A 17,495-nucleotide genomic window follows, 5' to 3' on the forward strand; every position below is an offset into this window, starting at 1 on the left:
TGGTCCTGCCGGGGGGGGGATGTATCGGACGTCGGGGAGTCGGCCGGGCAAGAGGGCTTGGGCTCCCTCTTGCTCCGATCGTGGATGCGGGTGCGGGTGGGATCGCGTGCGAGCGGTCGTTCGGGGTGGGGGTGCGAGTGGTCCTGCCGGGGGGGGGGGGGATGTATCGGACGTCGGGGAGTCGGCCGGGCAAGAGGGCTTGGGCTCCCTCTTGCTCCGATCGTGGATGCGGGTGCGGGTGGGAGCGCGTGCGAGCGGTCGTTCGGGGTGGGGGTGCGAGTGGTCCTGCCGGGGGGGGGGGGGGGGGATGTATCGGACGTCGGGGAGTCGGCCGGGCAAGAGGGCTTGGGCTCCCTCTTGCTCCGATCGTGGATGCGGGTGCGGGTGGGAGCGCGTGCGAGCGGTCGTTCGGGGTGGGGGTGCGAGCGGTCCTGCTGGGGGGGGGTGAATCGGGCGTCGGGCGGGGTGGGAACTATGTTTTAAAACTTTTGTATACCGCGCTCACGCATATAACGCGCGAGGGGTATGCGCGGTAGGTAAAAACGCGTATAACACGCGCGTTATATGCGTGAAAATACGGTAGATCAGTGGTTCCCAACCCTGTCCTGGAGGACCACCAGCCAGTCAGGTTTTCAGGATAGCCCTAATGAATATGCATGGAGCAGATCTGCATGCCTGTCACCTCCATTATTATATGCAAATCTCTCTCATGCATATTCATTAGGGTTATCCCAAAAACCCAACTGGCTGGTGGTCCTCCAGGACAGGGTTGGGAACCACTGGCTTAGACATAGCCTTAGTCACTCACAGAGGATCTTCCGGCACTTCTCAGTGATCCGCGAGCATCTTCATGACATCTGGATGGCCAAGAAAAGACGACTGCAGCTTCATGCTACATATAAGAGCACTGTGCTGTTGAGGACTGAGGAGTTTCTAACTTTAAGTCCTCAGGGGAATCCAAAATGATCCCTATCAGCAATGAAGGTTTATTGCCGCACTAGGGGGGGTCCTCCCCAAGACCCAGTGTCCTCCAGATCCAGGTCCTGCAGATCTGTGATTGCAGATACACTGTGGAAGTGCCTGTCAGAGAAAGCAAAGGCACGAGATCATCTGGATCATCCGAGTCGTACTCAGGGAAGGGACTTCTGGCACTAATAGGGACGCCATAGTAGGCGGATTTGTCAGATACGCCTAGAATAGCATGTTAAACTCCAGGGAAAATCCTTGCCCCTAAGAGGCAGTGGCCCCCTCTGTGCCCTTTTTGGAGCTTTTCTGGGATTTTGGTGCCAAATCACGGCTGCGTTTCACCAGAGATGCACTTGTGCCCCCCTATTTTTGACTAGAACCCCCCCAACCTACCGAAGGGGAAAGGGGGCTAAAGCAAACGTTACCTTCCCCCTCACGTTCTGCACGGAACATGGATGCTTACCCGGCAGCCATCCACCGCAAACAGGGTATGAATTCAAAGTATCCTGCCCTGAGATGTCCATTACACCTGTTATCTTGCTAAAACGATATGTTTTGAGGCAGATAAAAGCTTAAAATTCAAATTGGGAAAATCCAAGATGGCAGCCACAGGAGCACATTTTGCATTAAAACAGCCCGGGAAATTCAAAACAAGCAATAAAACATGACAATTTTAGGATTTTTGGGGTGGAGGGGTCCTAGTATTAAATTCTGAAACACCCAAAACCTAGATCTAGGGACACCTCCCCCTCCCCCCCCAAAGCGATCTCACAGACTGTCAAGCTTGTTATTCACTGTGCTATGCTGTGTGCTGGGAGCTGCAAGATGGAAGCTGCAACAGATCTTCTGCCCCAAGAAGCTGGAAAATTGGACTGCCTCCATCTTCTGACTGCCCCTCTGACCTAATGCACTGGTCGGAGATCTCCACCCTCCCGGAACCCGCACGCTAACAGGTTGAGGAACACAATCGTCCCCGATACTGGATACACCACCACGGAGCCACACAGCCTGCGCTCAAACCCACTAGTAGATGAACCTGGGGTGAGAAACGCTTTCAAGGGAATGGTTCCTGAATCCCGAACTGAGATTGCCGGCTATCCAGGTGGGAGTACTGGAAGCAGACTTTGCCCTTAAAGTCTGTGATCTCCCGTAGCCAGAGCTGTCCCCATTGGGATTCTCTGCAGCAAGAAAAACACAAGGTACCTGAAAAATACCAACGTTAAAGAAAAATAAACACAAACAGATAAGACTAGCTCCTACTGATAGTTGGAGGGCAGTCTAGAGGTAAGAGAGCAGGAGCAAAAAGCTATGCTAATAAGGATTCCTACAAGAGATCTCGTGAGATGGGACTGACTACCCACTTGTTCAGTAGAGTGGGATTGTAAAAGAATTGCCATTATAGAATTCTTACTCAGCAAACATCCCAGTGCCTAAATTTCTTGAATTTCCTTTCTATATTTTGCTAGCTTATGAACCCGTTTGATTTGAATTTTTCCTATGAACAAAGCATTTGATGATTACCTGTTTTCTTCTAACTTAATAGGCTATCCATTCTCTTTCAAAATGACCAAAAGCCAGAGCAATAGCCTACCATCTTCATCCACAGTAAGGTCAACAACTTCTGCTGCATTCTGTCTCAGTGGCTGTATGACTGTGGAGATCCTTGTACTTCGGTTTCGCTGTTCCTGTGATCGCGTAAATTGTGAATTTGAGCTTTGGCTCCACTGAGATCGTGAGTGTCCAAGTGTGGAACGAGACCTGAGAAGAGAGAGATCAAGTTAAAACAGATTAAAAGATTAGGCTTCTTACCTTTACTAATCCTCCTTCATGTAGATCTCCTCTGGAGGCTGAACACTAGGGTTCTTGCATCCTCTCCAGCCTTGGCTGCAGGGTTCACAAACAATTTTTATCTCCTCCCTCTTAGGATATCTCCCTGAATACTTCCCATGATTCTCAGTAGATAGCAAAGCCAGGTAGATCTAGCACAGCAGTCTCAAACTCGCGGCCCTCCAGGTGCTATTTTGCGGCCTTCGGTCTAGACGCAATGATCAACTGCTCCCTTGCTGCAGTTGATTGTTCCGGTCAAAGCTGTTCAAGTCAAAGCTGCGGCTCCTCGCACCATCCACACCAGCATTTCTCTTCCCCCTTCTTTTCCTTGTGGAGCAGCAGCGTGTCTGGCCGGCTCCCTTGCTCAGTCCATCGTTCCGTTCAAAGCTGCGGGTGGCGGCTCCTTGCGGTATCCACTCCTGCATCGGAAGCCTCTCTGACGTCACAACATCAGAGAGGCTTCTGACGCAGGCGCGGATCTCGAAGAGCCGCCACCCGCAGCTTTGAACGGAACAATCGACTGAGCAAGGGAGCCAGCCAGACCCGCTACTGCTCCACAAGGAAGGGAACGGAAGGGGAGGGGAAAGAGAAATGCTTCTGCTGCACAGGAAAGGGGGACCCTAGGGAAATGCTGCTGCACAGGGAAAGGGAGAGGGAGGGAAGGGGGAAGAGAAATGCCTCTGCTGCACAGGAAAGGGGGAAGGGAAATGCTGCTGCTGCACAGGGAAAGGGAGGGGGAGGGAAAGGGGAAGAGAAATGCTTCTGCTGCACAGGAAAGGGGGAAGGGAAATGCTGCTTCTGTTGCTGCTGCACCCAATTGGGGAAAGAGAGGGAAGGAATGAGAAGGAAGACAAGGGAGAGGAGAGGAACAAGAGATATCAAGTTCATGGGAGGGAGGGAAGGAAAGGAGATACCAGACCATTGAGAGGGAAGGAGAGATGCCAGGACAAGGGGGAGGGAAGGAGACAGATGCCAGATCAGGGGAAAGGAAGGAAGGAGGGAGAGAAAGGAAGGAAAGAGATGTCAGACCATGGAAACAGGACGGAAGAAGAGAGAGATAGGAAGGTAAGGTAAGACATGGAAACATAGATTTTGAAAAGAAAGCAGAAAAATTGATGATGGATGCAAGGCAGAAAGTGAAGACGGAGAGAAAAACAGTCAAAAGAGAAGATGGCCCTGGAAACATAGTTAAAAGCACAGAAAAATAAAGTCACCAGCCAACAAAGGTAGGGAAAATGATTTTATTTTCAACATATTGATTGAAATGTGTCAGTTTTGAAAAAGAAAAGATATTAAACTTTAAATGTGAGGGCTGCAGAAAAAATAGAGTACTTGGAAGGCCGCAGAAAAAATAGTTAATGTCTTATTAAAGAAGTGACAATTTTGCAAAAGGTAAAACTCTTTATAGTTTATATATCTTTCCTTTTAACTCTTGTATTTCTTAGAGAAGCCGGTCAAAGACAGAAATCCAGCTTACCAGTTACTGAAGAGGCGACCTGCGAATCAGACAGACGGGTGGGTGTTCAGCCTCCAGAGGAGATCTACAAGAAGGAAAATTAGCAGAGGTAAGAAACCTAATCTTTCATTCTTGTATAACCCCTCTGGAGGCTGAACACTAGGGACGTATCAAAGCAGTCCCAACTCTTGGAGGGGGGGGGGATGAGCCCGCTACCAGAACGGAAGCGCCAAAAGATGTATCACACTTAGCCACCACATCAAGTTGGTAAAACTTGATAAAGGTGTGAAGAGGCCCAAGTGGCCGCCCTAAAAAAATCTCCTCAGGCGAGACCGCATGAGATTCAGCCCACGAGGAAGCCATTCCTCTGGTAGAGTGGGCCTTCACCCCAAGGAAGGGGGGGGCTTCTTCCCCGCCAACACATAGGCAGCGGAAATGGCCGCATGTATCCATCTCGAGATGGTAGCTTTGGAAACTGGCCGACCCCAGTGCGCGGGGTCCGCCAAGACAAAGAAATGACAGACGGAAGTCATTCGTGGCCTCCAGGTATCTCAACAGGAGACACCGCACATCTAGAGACCGCAAAATACGGTCCTTAGACTTGGAGCCTGACAGAACAAAGGCAGGTAGCCGAACTTCCTGGTTGACATAGAATGAGGAAACCACTTTCGGGAGAAAGGAAAACATTGTCCTCAAAACCACTGCAGACTCCGTGATGCAAAGAAAAGTATCTCTGCACGACAGAGCCTGAAGCTCCAACACTCACCATGTAGAAGTGACTGCAACGAGGAAGACGGTCTTGATAGTAAGATCTTTCAGAGAAATCTGATCCAGAGGTTCATAGGGAGGACGAGCCAGAGAGCAGAGAACCAGATTCAGAGTCCATGTGGGAGAAGGCAGTCACAAGGGAGGCTGCAGCCTCCCCGCAAGAATTGGACAACGTCCAGGTGAGACACCAGAGAACCCCAGAGAGAAAAGGGACCCAAACACGACAGTCCTGCAATCTGGACACAGAGAGAAGAAACTACCAGACCCTTCCTGAGGCCAGCCTGCATGAAGTCCTGAACCTGTGCCACTGACGGGGACAAAGGGTCCACTTGAACCCCCGCACACCAAGCTTGAAAGCACCTCCAGGCTTTCGTGTAGGCCGATAGTTGACTTCCTCTGGCTCTGAAGGAGCGTAGTGATGACCGCAGATGAGTAGCCCCTAGCTATCAAGCCCGCGTGTTCAACATAAACATAGAAGATGACGGCAGAAAAGGGCTACAGCCCATCAAGTCTGCCCACTCTGCTTACCCACCCCCTGTCTATGCCCTAATGACCCAAATTTTCAAGCGCCAGGCCGTAAGACCAAAGTGGTCCGGATCTTGCAGTGCTATTGGGTCCTGCGTGAGCAACCTCCGATGGCAAGGAAGATGCAGACCCCTCTAGGAGCTCAACTGCCAGGCCTGTATACCAAAGTCTTCTGGGCCAGTCCAGGGCCACCAGGAATACCAGACCCTCATGAGAGGCCACCCGGCACAGAACGCGCCCTATCATAGGCCATGGGGGAAGACATACAGAAGTTCCCCTTCGGGCCAAGGTTGAACCAGAACGTCGAGCCCTTCGCTGCCAACCTCCCATCAGTGGCTGAAGAACCTGTCCGCTTTCTGGTTCCCTGAGGACGCCATCAGGTCGAAGGTGGGACGACCCCACCGGCATATGATGGCCCCGAACGCTAACCTGGACAGGGACCATTCTCCTGGGTCCAGAATCTGACAACTTAGGAAGTCTGCCTGAACATTGTCTACTCCGGCCAAATAACGCTGCAGACAAGGCCACCAGATGCCTCTCCACCCAGGCAAAGAGCATCTGAGCCTCCAAGCTCAGCAGGGGACTCCTCGTGTCTCCCTGACAGTTGACATAGGCAACAGCCGTTTAACTCATCTGAGAGCACATGGATGGCCTTCCAGTGGAGACACCCTCAAAATCTCAGCAGAGCCAGACGGATCACTCGTAGCTCCAGTCAACTGTTCAACCATCTGCTCTCCAGCGCAGTCCACCGGCCCTGGACCGGCACAGACCAGCAAACTGCTCCCCAACCGGAGAGACTCGCGTCCGTTGTCAGGGCCACCCAATTTAAGACTTGCAGAGGGAGCCCTCTGTTCAGAGTAACTGGGTTCAACCACCACAGCATATTGCTATGCACTACCCCTCAACCAAGGCAACTTGACCCCCAGCATATCCCGCTGAGGATTCCACCAAGTCAGAAAGGACAACTGGAGAGGACGGAGACGAGCTCTCGCCCACGGAATCACATCTATGGTCGCCCCCATGAAACCCAAGACCTGAAGATACTGCCAGGCCGTCGGGACTGGAACCGCTAACATGTCCCAAATGGTACTCCGAAGCTTAAGCTTCCTGGATTCCGGCAGGAATACCTGGTTCTGGACCATGTGGAACCGGACTCCCAGGTACTCCAAGTTCTGCATTGGCTCAAGATGGTTCTTCTTGAGATTGATCACCCAGCCAAGAATCTCCAGCAAATGCACCACCTGGCAAACCGCCAGGCAGCCTTCATCCAGCGAGGGAGCTCTGATCAGCCAGTCGTTGAGGTATGGATGTACTAGCACACCCAGCAATCACAGATGGGCAGCCACTACCACCATGACTTTGGTGAAAGATCTGGGCGCCGAAAACAGCTCAAAGGGCAGCACTGTGAATTGAAGTGCCTCCCAAGTACATGAAATCTCAGGAATCTCCAATAAGCTGAAAAAATCAGGATGTGGAGGTACACTTCCGTGAGATCCAAAGAAGCCAAAACCTCCCCGGGCACCACTGCTGCCACAACAGAATGCACCGTTTCCATCCAGAAACACAAAACCCACAGGAAGGCATTCATTGCCTTCCGGTCCAGAATAGGTCTACAATCTTCGGAATCTTTCTTTGGCACGATGAAGTATAGAGAGCATCTCCCGGAGCCCAAGTCTCCTTTTGGAACAGGATCTATAGCCTCCAGATCCAGCAACCTGCGCACCGTGGCTCGCACCTTTCTGGTTCTGTCTAGATTTCCCACAGGAGAAGACAGGAAGAAGTCCGGCAGAGGTTGGAAAAACTGCAGTCAAAGGCCCTCCCCTTAGCATGTCGAAGACCACTGGTCCAAAGTTATCTTTCTGCCATTCTGAAAGGAAAGCCAAAAGCCTCCCAACAATCCAAGGGAGGTCTGCCAGAGTCTTGGCGTCATAATTTTCTCTTGGGAGGGGCAGAAGGATGGGAGTTGGAAGACTGTTGGCGCCGGGAGTCAAACAAACTGAGAAATGTGCCGGTAGGGACAAAAATTTGGCCGTCCCACACCCCTGGTTTAGTGCCAGGGAGCACATTAGGCTTACGGTCCTGAACACTGGCCATAAGGTCATCCAAACCCTGGCCAAACAAAAGAGAACCTTTAAAAAGGTAACCTGCACAGCATAGCCTTAGATGAAGAATCACCCACCCATAGCATTCGCTGAGCAGAAACTGAATAAGCTCCCAGCTTAGCAAAAACTTTCAAGATGTCAGAGTGTGTCTGCCAAATAATTCACCCCTGATACCAGGAAGTCAAGGTCATGAAGGACAACTTCCTCGAGATCCTTACGAAGTTTGGTGTGACATGCCCGGGCCACAAAGGAAGTAGCCATTGCAGCGGAATCAAAAAGATGCTTGAGAACAAAATCCACTCTTCTGTCCTGAACATCCTTCAGGACACTCCTCCATCAGCAGGACCAGACACTCGGTGAACTCTGATGCCATGGGATACAATCTCACCATAACCCTAACGCATTTCAGGGGACCCTTCGGGGACTCCCAAACCTCTAAGAGCATTTTCTGTCAAATCTGCATTATCCAGAAAAGCAGCGGAAAGCGGGAGCTTAGAATTCATGAGTGAACATTCTGCCTGAACCACTTGGGCTGAATCAAGTTTCAGTGTCTGCAGTTGCTCTGAAATAAGGTCAGGTAGGCAGCTAGACTTGAAGAGCCTGCCTGGTCATCCCCAAGGTCTCGGAACCCACTGTTCTGGGTATTCCCAAGATCCACTAAGTTAGCCTCGTCCGCTGACTCTGCCAAGGAAACATGCAACAACAAAGGCACAGAAACTGAAGAAGAAACAGAAGCAATGACAGGGACCAGCCACCGGCTTTCTGGTGCCCCAGCAAAGGAACAAATCAACATGCTGGAATCCAAAGGTGGAACAAACTGCTGCACTGGAATCTGAGTGGGAGAGACATAGAAACATAGAAGATGACGGCAGAAAAGGGCTACAGCCCATCAAGTCTGCCCACTCTGCTTACCCACCCCCTGTCTATGCCCTAATGACCCAATTTCCTTATCTTGACCCTCGTAGGGATCCCACATGGGTATCCCATGACAGACATAATAACCCTTGACAGACATAATAACCCTTTTTCTCATAAAAGCCTGATACATCATATCTACAAATTACAGTGGAAAATAGTCATCGGCAAGAGCCGCTCTGCATGACTCACATTTGGAATGCTTAGAAGATTTACGAGACTCTTCACTGGAACTGCGCTTACGTTTTGCAGAAGCACTCTCCGCGCCCCAATTTTGGCATCCCAGACAAAGCAATCACGTCTCCAGTGGAATCGGAGGAAGGTAGGGCCTCCTCGGAGGAGAGTGGTACAGAATCCACGCACGGTTCACACCCCTCGCGGGTCGCAGCACATGTGATACGCATCTGCGAATCTGTCAGCCATCTGCCGCATTTACGGCATGAATCCATGCCATACTGTCCTGAGGAGGCCATATGTGAAGTTTGGAGCAAAAACGAAGCTTCTAAGTCCAAAAAAATACTCTTTTAAAAACTTTAAAGAAAATCCAAGATGGCTGCAGCGGGTCCAGATTCTACCCTAAAACAGCCCATGAAAAACACAGAGAACCCAGAAAAATGGCTATTTTATGATTTTACAGGTGGGGGGGGGGGGCCAGGGCATGAAGGGAATCCACCCAAAACCCCGATTTCAGCACCCCCAAAATCGCCAAACTCAGGGTCACAGAGACACCTGAGACATGTGCTGCAATGCAATTCAATGGCAGCCAGCAATACACAGTGCAAGCAAAGGAGATCAGTACCTCAGGAGCTAATAAAACTGGTTTTTCAGGTCTTCTGATTGCCTCACCTTCCCTGTCACCTCAGATAATGACTACCAGGACCCCTCATGGAAATTAGGGAAGATATGCGGTCCGGTTCCAATCCCGGCATACCTCCATGAAACCGAAGCTGCCTGTGCTCTACCCCTTAGCGGTCAAACCCAGGGTGAGATGGCTCCTGATATGGAGACCCAATCCAATCTGCAGGCAGTCTAGAGGGCTTACTGCAGTTTCAGCTAACAGGGCACTCTCCCAGAAGCAGACAATATTTAAGTAAAAGTCTGCGATCTCCTGCCGAAGGATCACTCCCACAGAGTGAATCCGCAGCACTTGGGCAATACCCGTGGTACAGAACAAATTAAGACTAGCAAATGAAAAATAAATCACAAGCAGAAGAGAATAAACCCAGCAGCAAGGCTGCAGGAACAAACTGAGAATCATGGGAAGTATCCAGGGAGGAGACAAAAATTGTTTGTGAGCTTTGCAGCTAAGGCTGGAGAGGATGCAAGAACCCTAGTGTTCAGCCTCCAGAGGAATTGCACAAGAATTATGTACTACAGTTGAATTAAACAAGTCAGTAGCTATTCAGTGCTTTGGAGCAATTTAATTTTTTTAAAATACAAAATGCGTATTATTGTCAAACTTCAGGTATTCACAATAACAAACAGAAGTCAGTAAACAAAGACCATATGATCCATACAATCTGCTTATTTGCCTATTGTGCAATCACAGTTCTTACTTGATAAGGAATCTTATTTACCGTATTTTTCGCTCCATAAGACACACCTGACCATAAGACACACCCTAGATTTGGAGGAGGAAAAAAACAAAACACATTCTGAACCAAATTCTCCCTGCCAGGCTCTGTACCCAACCCTATACTCCTTGTCAGGCACTGCACCCTGTCCTCCCTCTGGTGGTCTAATGGTAGGCTGGGACAGGGTAGGCAGGGTTAGCTGCAGGCAGGCTGGCTGGCCTAGTGACAGGCAGGCTGGTCCCATACAGCACAGTTACTTACCGTAACAGGTGTTATCCAGGGACAGCAGGCATATATTCTCACATGTGGGTGACGTCATCTATGGAGCCCCGATGCGGAAGCATTTTCAAGCAAACTTGATTGAAGATTTAAGTTTGCTCTGCTGCTCCACGCATGCGTGCCTTCCTGCTCCACTAGGGGATGCATCCCCTCGTGGTCTCCAGTTCACTTAACTAGCAAAGAAGCCAACCTCGGGGAGGTGGGCGGGTTGTGAGAATATATGCCTGCTGTCCCTGGATAACACCTGTTACGGTAAGTAACTGTGCTTTATCCCAGGACAAGCAGGCATGATATTCTCACATGTGGGTGACCTCCAAGCTAACTGAAAAGGGATGGAGGGAAGTTGGCAATTTAAGCGAATAGATTTCATAAAACCGATTGGCCGAACCGGCCATCGGTCCTGGATAGTGAGTCCAGACAGTAGTGGGAGGTGAAGGTATGAACCGAAGACCACGTGGCAACCTTGCAGATTTCCTCAATAGGTGTGGACCTGAGGAAAGCTACGGAGGCTGCCATCGCTCGGACTTTGTGTCCCGTTACTCGACCATACAGCGCGAGACCAGCCTGAGCGTAGCAAAAGGAGATGCAATCGGCCAACCAGTTGGACAAGGTGCGTTTGGAAACTGGGTGACCTAACCGGTTTGGGTCAAAGGACAAAAACAGTTGTGGGACTTTCCGGTGTGAATGAGTGCGTTGGAGGTAAAAGGCCAACGCTCTCTTGCAGTCAAGAGTGTGGAGCGCCACTTCTCCGGGGTGAGAGTGGGGCTTGGGAAAAAACACAGGCAAGACAATGGACTGATTGAGATGGAAATCAGACACTACTTTAGGCAAGAACTTTGGATGGGTGCGGAGTACCACCTTGTCGTGATGGAATACCGTGAAGGGTGGGTCCGCTACCAGAGCTTGTAATTCACTAACCCGCCGGGCGGAAGTGAGCGCGAGTAGGAAAATTACCTTCCAAGTGAGGAATTTTGGATGCCATTTGTCTAGGGGCTCAAATGGAGGTTTCATTAGTTGAGCCAGAACCACGTTAAGGTCCCAAACCACCGGGGGAGGTTTGAGAGGGGGGTGGACGTTCAGAAGACCCTTCATGAAACGAGAGACTAAGGGATGGAGTGAGAGGGCTTTCCCTTCCAGGGGCTGATGAAAGGCCGCAATCGCACTGAGGTGTACTCGAATGGAGTTGGTCTTTAGGCCGGAATGAGATAATTGAAGTAAATAGTCCAGGACCAGAGGGACGGGGACCGACACCAGGTCCTGGCTGTGGGAGGAGCACCAGGTTGAGAATCTGGTCCATTTTTGGGAATAGCAGGTTCTCGTCGAGGTCTTTCTAGAGGCCTCCAATATCTCCTTGACTGATTGAGACACGGGGAGAGCAGTCAGGGGGAGAGAAACCAAGCATTCAGATGAAGAGATTGAAGATTGGGATGTAACAGCGAACCCTGACCCTGTGATAGTAGAAAGGGAAACAGAGGCAGAGGCAGTGGATCTCTGACACTGAGTTGAAGTAGAAGGGAGAACCATGGCTGGCGTGGCCAGCGAGGGGCAATCAGGATCAGGGTGGCTTGTACTGTTTTCAGGTGGACAAGCGTCCGCAGTATCAGAGGAAACGGCGGGAACGCGTACAGGAACCTTCCGTCCCAGTCGAGGAGGAAGGCGTCGGCCTCGAGCCGGTCCGGGGAGTACAACCGGGAGCAGAAGAGAGGCAGCTTGTGGTTGTGGGGGGATGCGAATAGATCTATTTTGGGCATCCCCCACTTTTCGAACACCTGTCGTAGGGTCTGAGAGTGTAGTGACCACTCGTGTGGCTGGAGGAGGCGGCTGAGTCTGTCCGCCAGACAGTTCTGTTCTCCTTGTATGTACACCGCTCGAAGGAAGGTGTTGTTGGAGATTGCCCATTTCCAGAGGCGCAGGGCTTCCCGGCAAAGGGGCCAGGACCCTGTTCCTCCTTGTTTGTTTACGTAGTACATTGCTACCTGGTTGTCGGTTCGGATGAGAACCACTCGGTCGTGGAGCAGATGTTGAAAGGCTACAGCTGCGAGATAGATGGCCCGAAGCTCTAGCACGTTGATGTGGCATCGACGGTCTTCTGCTGACCACATCCCTTGGGTGCGTAGGCCATCTAGATGGGCTCCCCAAGCGTACTCTGACGAGTCCGTGGTGAGTATCTTGCTGTGGGGTGGGGTGAGGAAGAGCAAACCTTTGGAAAGATTTGAAGAGTCGGCCCACCAGCGGAGCGATCGTTGCAAAGAAGGCGTCACTGTCACGGGGCGGTCGATCGGGTCCCGGTCTTGACGCCATTGAGAGGCAAGGGTCCATTGAGGAATTCTCAGATGGAGGCGGGCAAAGGGTGTGACGTGGACGGTGGAGGCCATGTGGCCCAGAAGAGTCATCATCTGCCGAGCTGATACTGAGGTCAGCAGGGAAAACCTTCGACTCAGACTTACTAACGCCTCTAGACGCGGAGGGGGGAGGAAGGAACGGAGGCGAACCGTGTCCAGCGTGGCCCCGATGAACTGTAGGGACTGGGAGGGGCGTAGTTGGGATTTTGGGAAGTTTATCTCGAACCCCAGACTTTGTAGGTAGGTAATAGTCTGTTGGGTCGCTGAGATAACCGCTTCCCTGGACGGGGCTTTGATCAGCCAGTCGTCCAGGTAGGGGAATACCTGGAGGCCCTGGGAGCATAAGGTTGCTGCGACTACCAGGAGGCACTTGGTGAAAACCCGAGGTGACGATGCTAGGCCAAAGGGGAGGACACGGTATTGTAGGTGCCAGTCCCCTACCTGAAAACGCAAGAACTTGCGGTGAGCGGCGTGCACTGGGACATGTGTGTATGCCTCCTTGAGATCGAGGGAGCAGAGCCAGTCGCCCTCGTCGATCAGGGGGTAAAGTGTCGGTAGGGAGAGCATCCGAAATTTTTCCCGTACCAGAAATTTGTTGACGCGTCTCAAGTCTAGTATTGGGCGTAGGTCTCCCGTTTTTTTCGGTACCAGGAAGTAACGGGAGTAGAAGCCCTTCCCCCGTTGGTCGGGGGGAACCTCCTCCACTGCTCTCAGGCGAAGCAGGTCTCGAGCTTCGGAGCGGAGTAGGGGTAGTTGAGTCCGGTTGGGAGGGCAATTCCTTGGGGGGTTGTCCGGAGGAATGGCCCGAAAATTGAGAGAGTACCCTGATGAGATCACGCCAAGGACCCATGCGTCCGACGTGACTTGTTCTCAGCGAGGGTAAAAGGCTTTGAGCCGACCCCCGATGGGAAGGGGGCCTGGGACTATGGCGGAGGGGGCCCGCCCCCTTCCGCGTATCCCGTCAAAAGGACGGGGATGGTTTCGTAGTCGTAGGCGGTTGGGACTTGGGCATGGCCCGGTGGTGGGCTTGCGGACGCCTGGGTGGGGGCCGCGAGAAGGCAGGGGTGGATTTTTGTGGGTAGCGGTGCAGAGGGGCCCTATATGGCCTGGACGCGGGTGGTTTGGGCTTTTGTCGGACAAGGGAGGCAAACGAGCGTTCATGTTCGGAGAGGCGTTTTGTAGCCGCCTCGATAGTGTCATCGAACAGTTCTTTTCCCACGCAGGGGAGGTTAGCCAACCGGTCCTGTAAGTTGGGGTCCATGTCGATCAGGCGTAGCCAAGCTAGTCGGCGCATGGCGATAGCAAAGGCTGCCTCTCTGGAGGAGAGTTCGAAGCCATCGTAGGCCGCGTGGAATAGATGGAGGCGTAGGTTGGAGAGGGATTCCAAGACCAGGCTAAACGCTCCTTGACGGGAGGCCGGTATGTCAGTCTCAAAGGCTCTCAGTAGTCCAATGAGGTGTTTGAGGTAGGATGTGAAGGTGAAAGTGTAACTTTGCACCCTAGAGGCCATCATCGCATTTTGGTATAGTCTCCTGCCGAACTTGTCTAGGGTTCGGCCTTCTCGGCCTGGGGGGACAGCCCCTGAGACCCGGGAGGGGTGGGCCTTTTTTATGGAGGATTCTACTAACAGCGACTGGTGGGAGAGCTGCGGTTGTTCAAATCCCGGAAAGGGTACTGTGCGGTACTTGGCCTCCATTTTGGAGGGCACGGCTGTGACCATATAGGGGGTCTCCAGGTTCCTGAAGAGAGCCTGTTGGAGTATTGGATTAGGCGGCAAGCGAAGGGACTCTCTGGGCAGTGATGGCATATCCAGTTCCGCTAGGTATTCTTTAGAGTATTTGGAGTCGGACTGGAGGTCTAAATTCAAAGCGTGGTCCATGTCCTGGACAAAGCGCGAGAAGGATGGTCGGGATGTTCCTGAGGCCCCGTGCGGGGTCGGTGAACGAGACCTTCGTCGGGTGGAGAAGGAAGGGGAGGCTTCCCTCGAGTAGCGAGGTTCCTGTTCCAATCCAAGCTCCGAAGCCGGGGAAGCACTGTGAAAGTGTTCCGGGGTCGTGGATCTCTGACGTCTCGAGGAGCCCCTCGGAGACGATGCCGGGGTTCGGGGTACCGATTGGTGTCGGATCGGTGACCTCGACCCGGACTCCCTCGGTGAAAGCCCGATACCTCGGATCGGAGCCCCGGTCCGAGGGGGAGTTCGGAGGATGCGTGGGTTGGAGAGTGATAACTCCGCCACCCTCAGCGGTCCCGTACGAGGTGTAGGTGAACGTCCTCGTAGAGTGGGAGAACCCCGGGCCTTCTTAGAGGTACGGCGGTTCGAGGTTTCTGTCGGTTTGGCCCGACGTTTTGCCCTGTGGCGGTCTGTGGAGGGAGAGCGCCTCGGGTGCCTCGGCGAGGAGTCCGAGGAGGATGAGATGCGGCGAAGCTTGCGCACTTTCCCCCGAGGTGGCTCGACGCGAGGCTCAGGCTGGTCTGGCACATGCGGGGTCGAGGCAGAGGCCGGTTGTAGATGGGCCATTGCAGCGGACAGCTCCAACGAGATCATTGCTCGGAGTAGGTCTTGGAAGACGGGCACGGACAGCATCGAGGGCATGTCCCCTGCCTCGGTGCACTCCACCGGGGGCGACCTCGTATCAGAGTATTCCCGTGTGGTGGAGGCACGGCCCGAAGGCTTGGAGGGCTTTGTAAGCATGGGACTTCCGCCATGCGTCGCCGGTGTCCCCGAGGTTGGTTTCTTCACTGGTACAGAACCTGAAGAGGGGACTTACCCAGAGCCGAGGCTTTCTGTTGTCCCGAGGACTTCGGAGTCGAGTCTCGAGGCGATGCCGAGGTATTCGGGGCCGAGGTCAAGGCCGGGGCCGAGGCCGGGGCCGACCTCAAGGCCGATGTAGAGGGTTGGTCTGGGGCGAAAAGATCCGCCATGCGGGCTTTCCTTCGATGGAGGGCCCGGTTCTGGAAAGTAGCGCACTGGGGGCAGGAGTCGGTTGGATGAGCGGCCCCCAGGCAGAGGATGCACCGGCGATGCGGGTCTGTGATGGAAAGAAGCCGCTTGCACCGGGTGCACTTTTTAAAGCCGGTCAAAGGCCAGGACATAGAATCGAAAGTGGCCGCGGCTCGAGTAGCCACGAGGCCACGGGGACCTGGAAGCCTCCGGGTCGATCAAACGAAGCAGGAATCAAGTTGAAGAAGATAAAACTTTTGCGCACAGCAACTTAAACGATGAAAAAACAAGAAATCGCGGTGCTAGAAGGCAGTTGGGGCAGAGCCTGAAAAAACACGACTTCTAGGCTCAGCGGAAAATTTTGAACTGGAGACCATGAGGGGATGCACCCCCTAGTGGAGCAGGAAGGCACGCATGCGTGGAGCAGCAGAGCAAACTTAAATCTTCAATCAAGTTTGCTTGAAAATGCTTCCGCATCGGGGCTCCGTAGATGACGTCACCCACATGTGAGAATATCATGCCTGCTTGTCCTGGGATAACTCCCCTTATCCCTCCACTACCTTAAATCATCCCCCAAACCCCCCCTCCCACGTACCCTCCAGTATCTTTTTTAATCATACCCTCCCATACTTTTAAAAATCCCTTCCTCACTCCCTAGACAGCTGTCTTGGTATTTTAAACACCCCCCCACCCCCAGGTATCTTTTAAATTCCCTCCCTCCCTAGACAGCTGTTTTGGTATTTTAAAACATCCCCCCCACCCCCGGTACCTTTTAAAATCCCTTCCTCTCTCGCTAGACAACTGTTTTGGTATTTTAAACATCCCCCCACCCCGGTACCTTTTAAAAACCCCTTCCTCTCTCGCTAGCTGTCTCCTCCTATTTCCCAGCCAGCAGCGCAAAGGTCAGAAGAGCACGAAGGTCAGGAGCAAAGCTTTCCGCACTCCCTTGGGCCTGTGCTGCTTTCTGAATGGCTGCAGTCAGTTCCTATGAGTCCCACGAGAACTGATTGCAGCCGTTCAGAAAGCAATGCAGCCCAAGCGGGAGCACGGAAAGCTTTGCTCCTGACATCCGTGCTCTTCTGACCTTTGCGCCGCTGGCTGGGAAATAGAAGACAGCTAGTGAGGGAGGGATCATGCTGGACCACCAGGTTATTTGTAACACGGTACCACAACGGATGGTGGGAGGGAGGGGGAGTTGGGGTTTTTATAAAGGTGCAGAGGCGGTGGGCATGCAGGGAATAGGATGTTTTACAAAGGTACAGCGTGCGGCGGCATGTTTTAAAAAGGTGCGGCGGTGGGAGGGGTGTTTTTAAACAGTACGGGGTGGGTGGGGGTACCTTCGCTATATAAGACGCTCTGAGATTTCCACCCACTTTTGGGTGGGGAAAAAATGCATCTTATGGAGCGAAAAATACGGTAAGTCATGTATTAAATGATGGCAGCACAATGACAAATTTTGCAGAACTGAATATAAATTATCAAAGCAGGACATTTATGCTTATTGGCAACTACAGCATTTTGTAGATGCAGTTCCACAACAGCATTTGACTGAAGTGCAAGAACTAACTAACTACAATGTATACTTTGGGTTCACAGCATAAAGTGCCACCGAGGTATCATGTGGCTATTCAGGAAGCAACTCCTATGGCTTCCTTTAATATTTTAATGGATTGCTAGTTAGAAGAGTTGCATGTGACTGTTCCAATGGAACTGTTGCATACTGGTGTGAAACAGCTGCAATATGTTTCAGAAAGTGTTTCAATATGGAAAACACAAAATAAGTTCCTTACGAGACTTATC

At 52.2% G+C, this 17,495-nt stretch overlaps 1 protein-coding gene across 7 annotated transcripts in view; it reads right to left on the minus strand.

Moving 5' to 3' along the window:
- The window catches only part of RNF111 (ring finger protein 111), a 289,510-nt gene that overhangs the window by 183,829 nt on the left and 88,186 nt on the right, over window positions 1-17,495 (minus strand). For all 7 annotated transcript variants that reach the window (XM_033920213.1, XM_033920212.1, XM_033920210.1 and 4 more), the window contains one exon: window positions 2,558-2,724. In XM_033920213.1, coding sequence (XP_033776104.1) covers window positions 2,558-2,724 — 167 coding nt within the window. The remainder of the gene's footprint in view (window positions 1-2,557; window positions 2,725-17,495) is intronic.

The sequence above is a fragment of the Geotrypetes seraphini genome, chromosome 14 (genome assembly GCF_902459505.1).
Source record: "Geotrypetes seraphini chromosome 14, aGeoSer1.1, whole genome shotgun sequence".
NCBI lineage: Eukaryota > Metazoa > Chordata > Amphibia > Gymnophiona > Dermophiidae > Geotrypetes > Geotrypetes seraphini.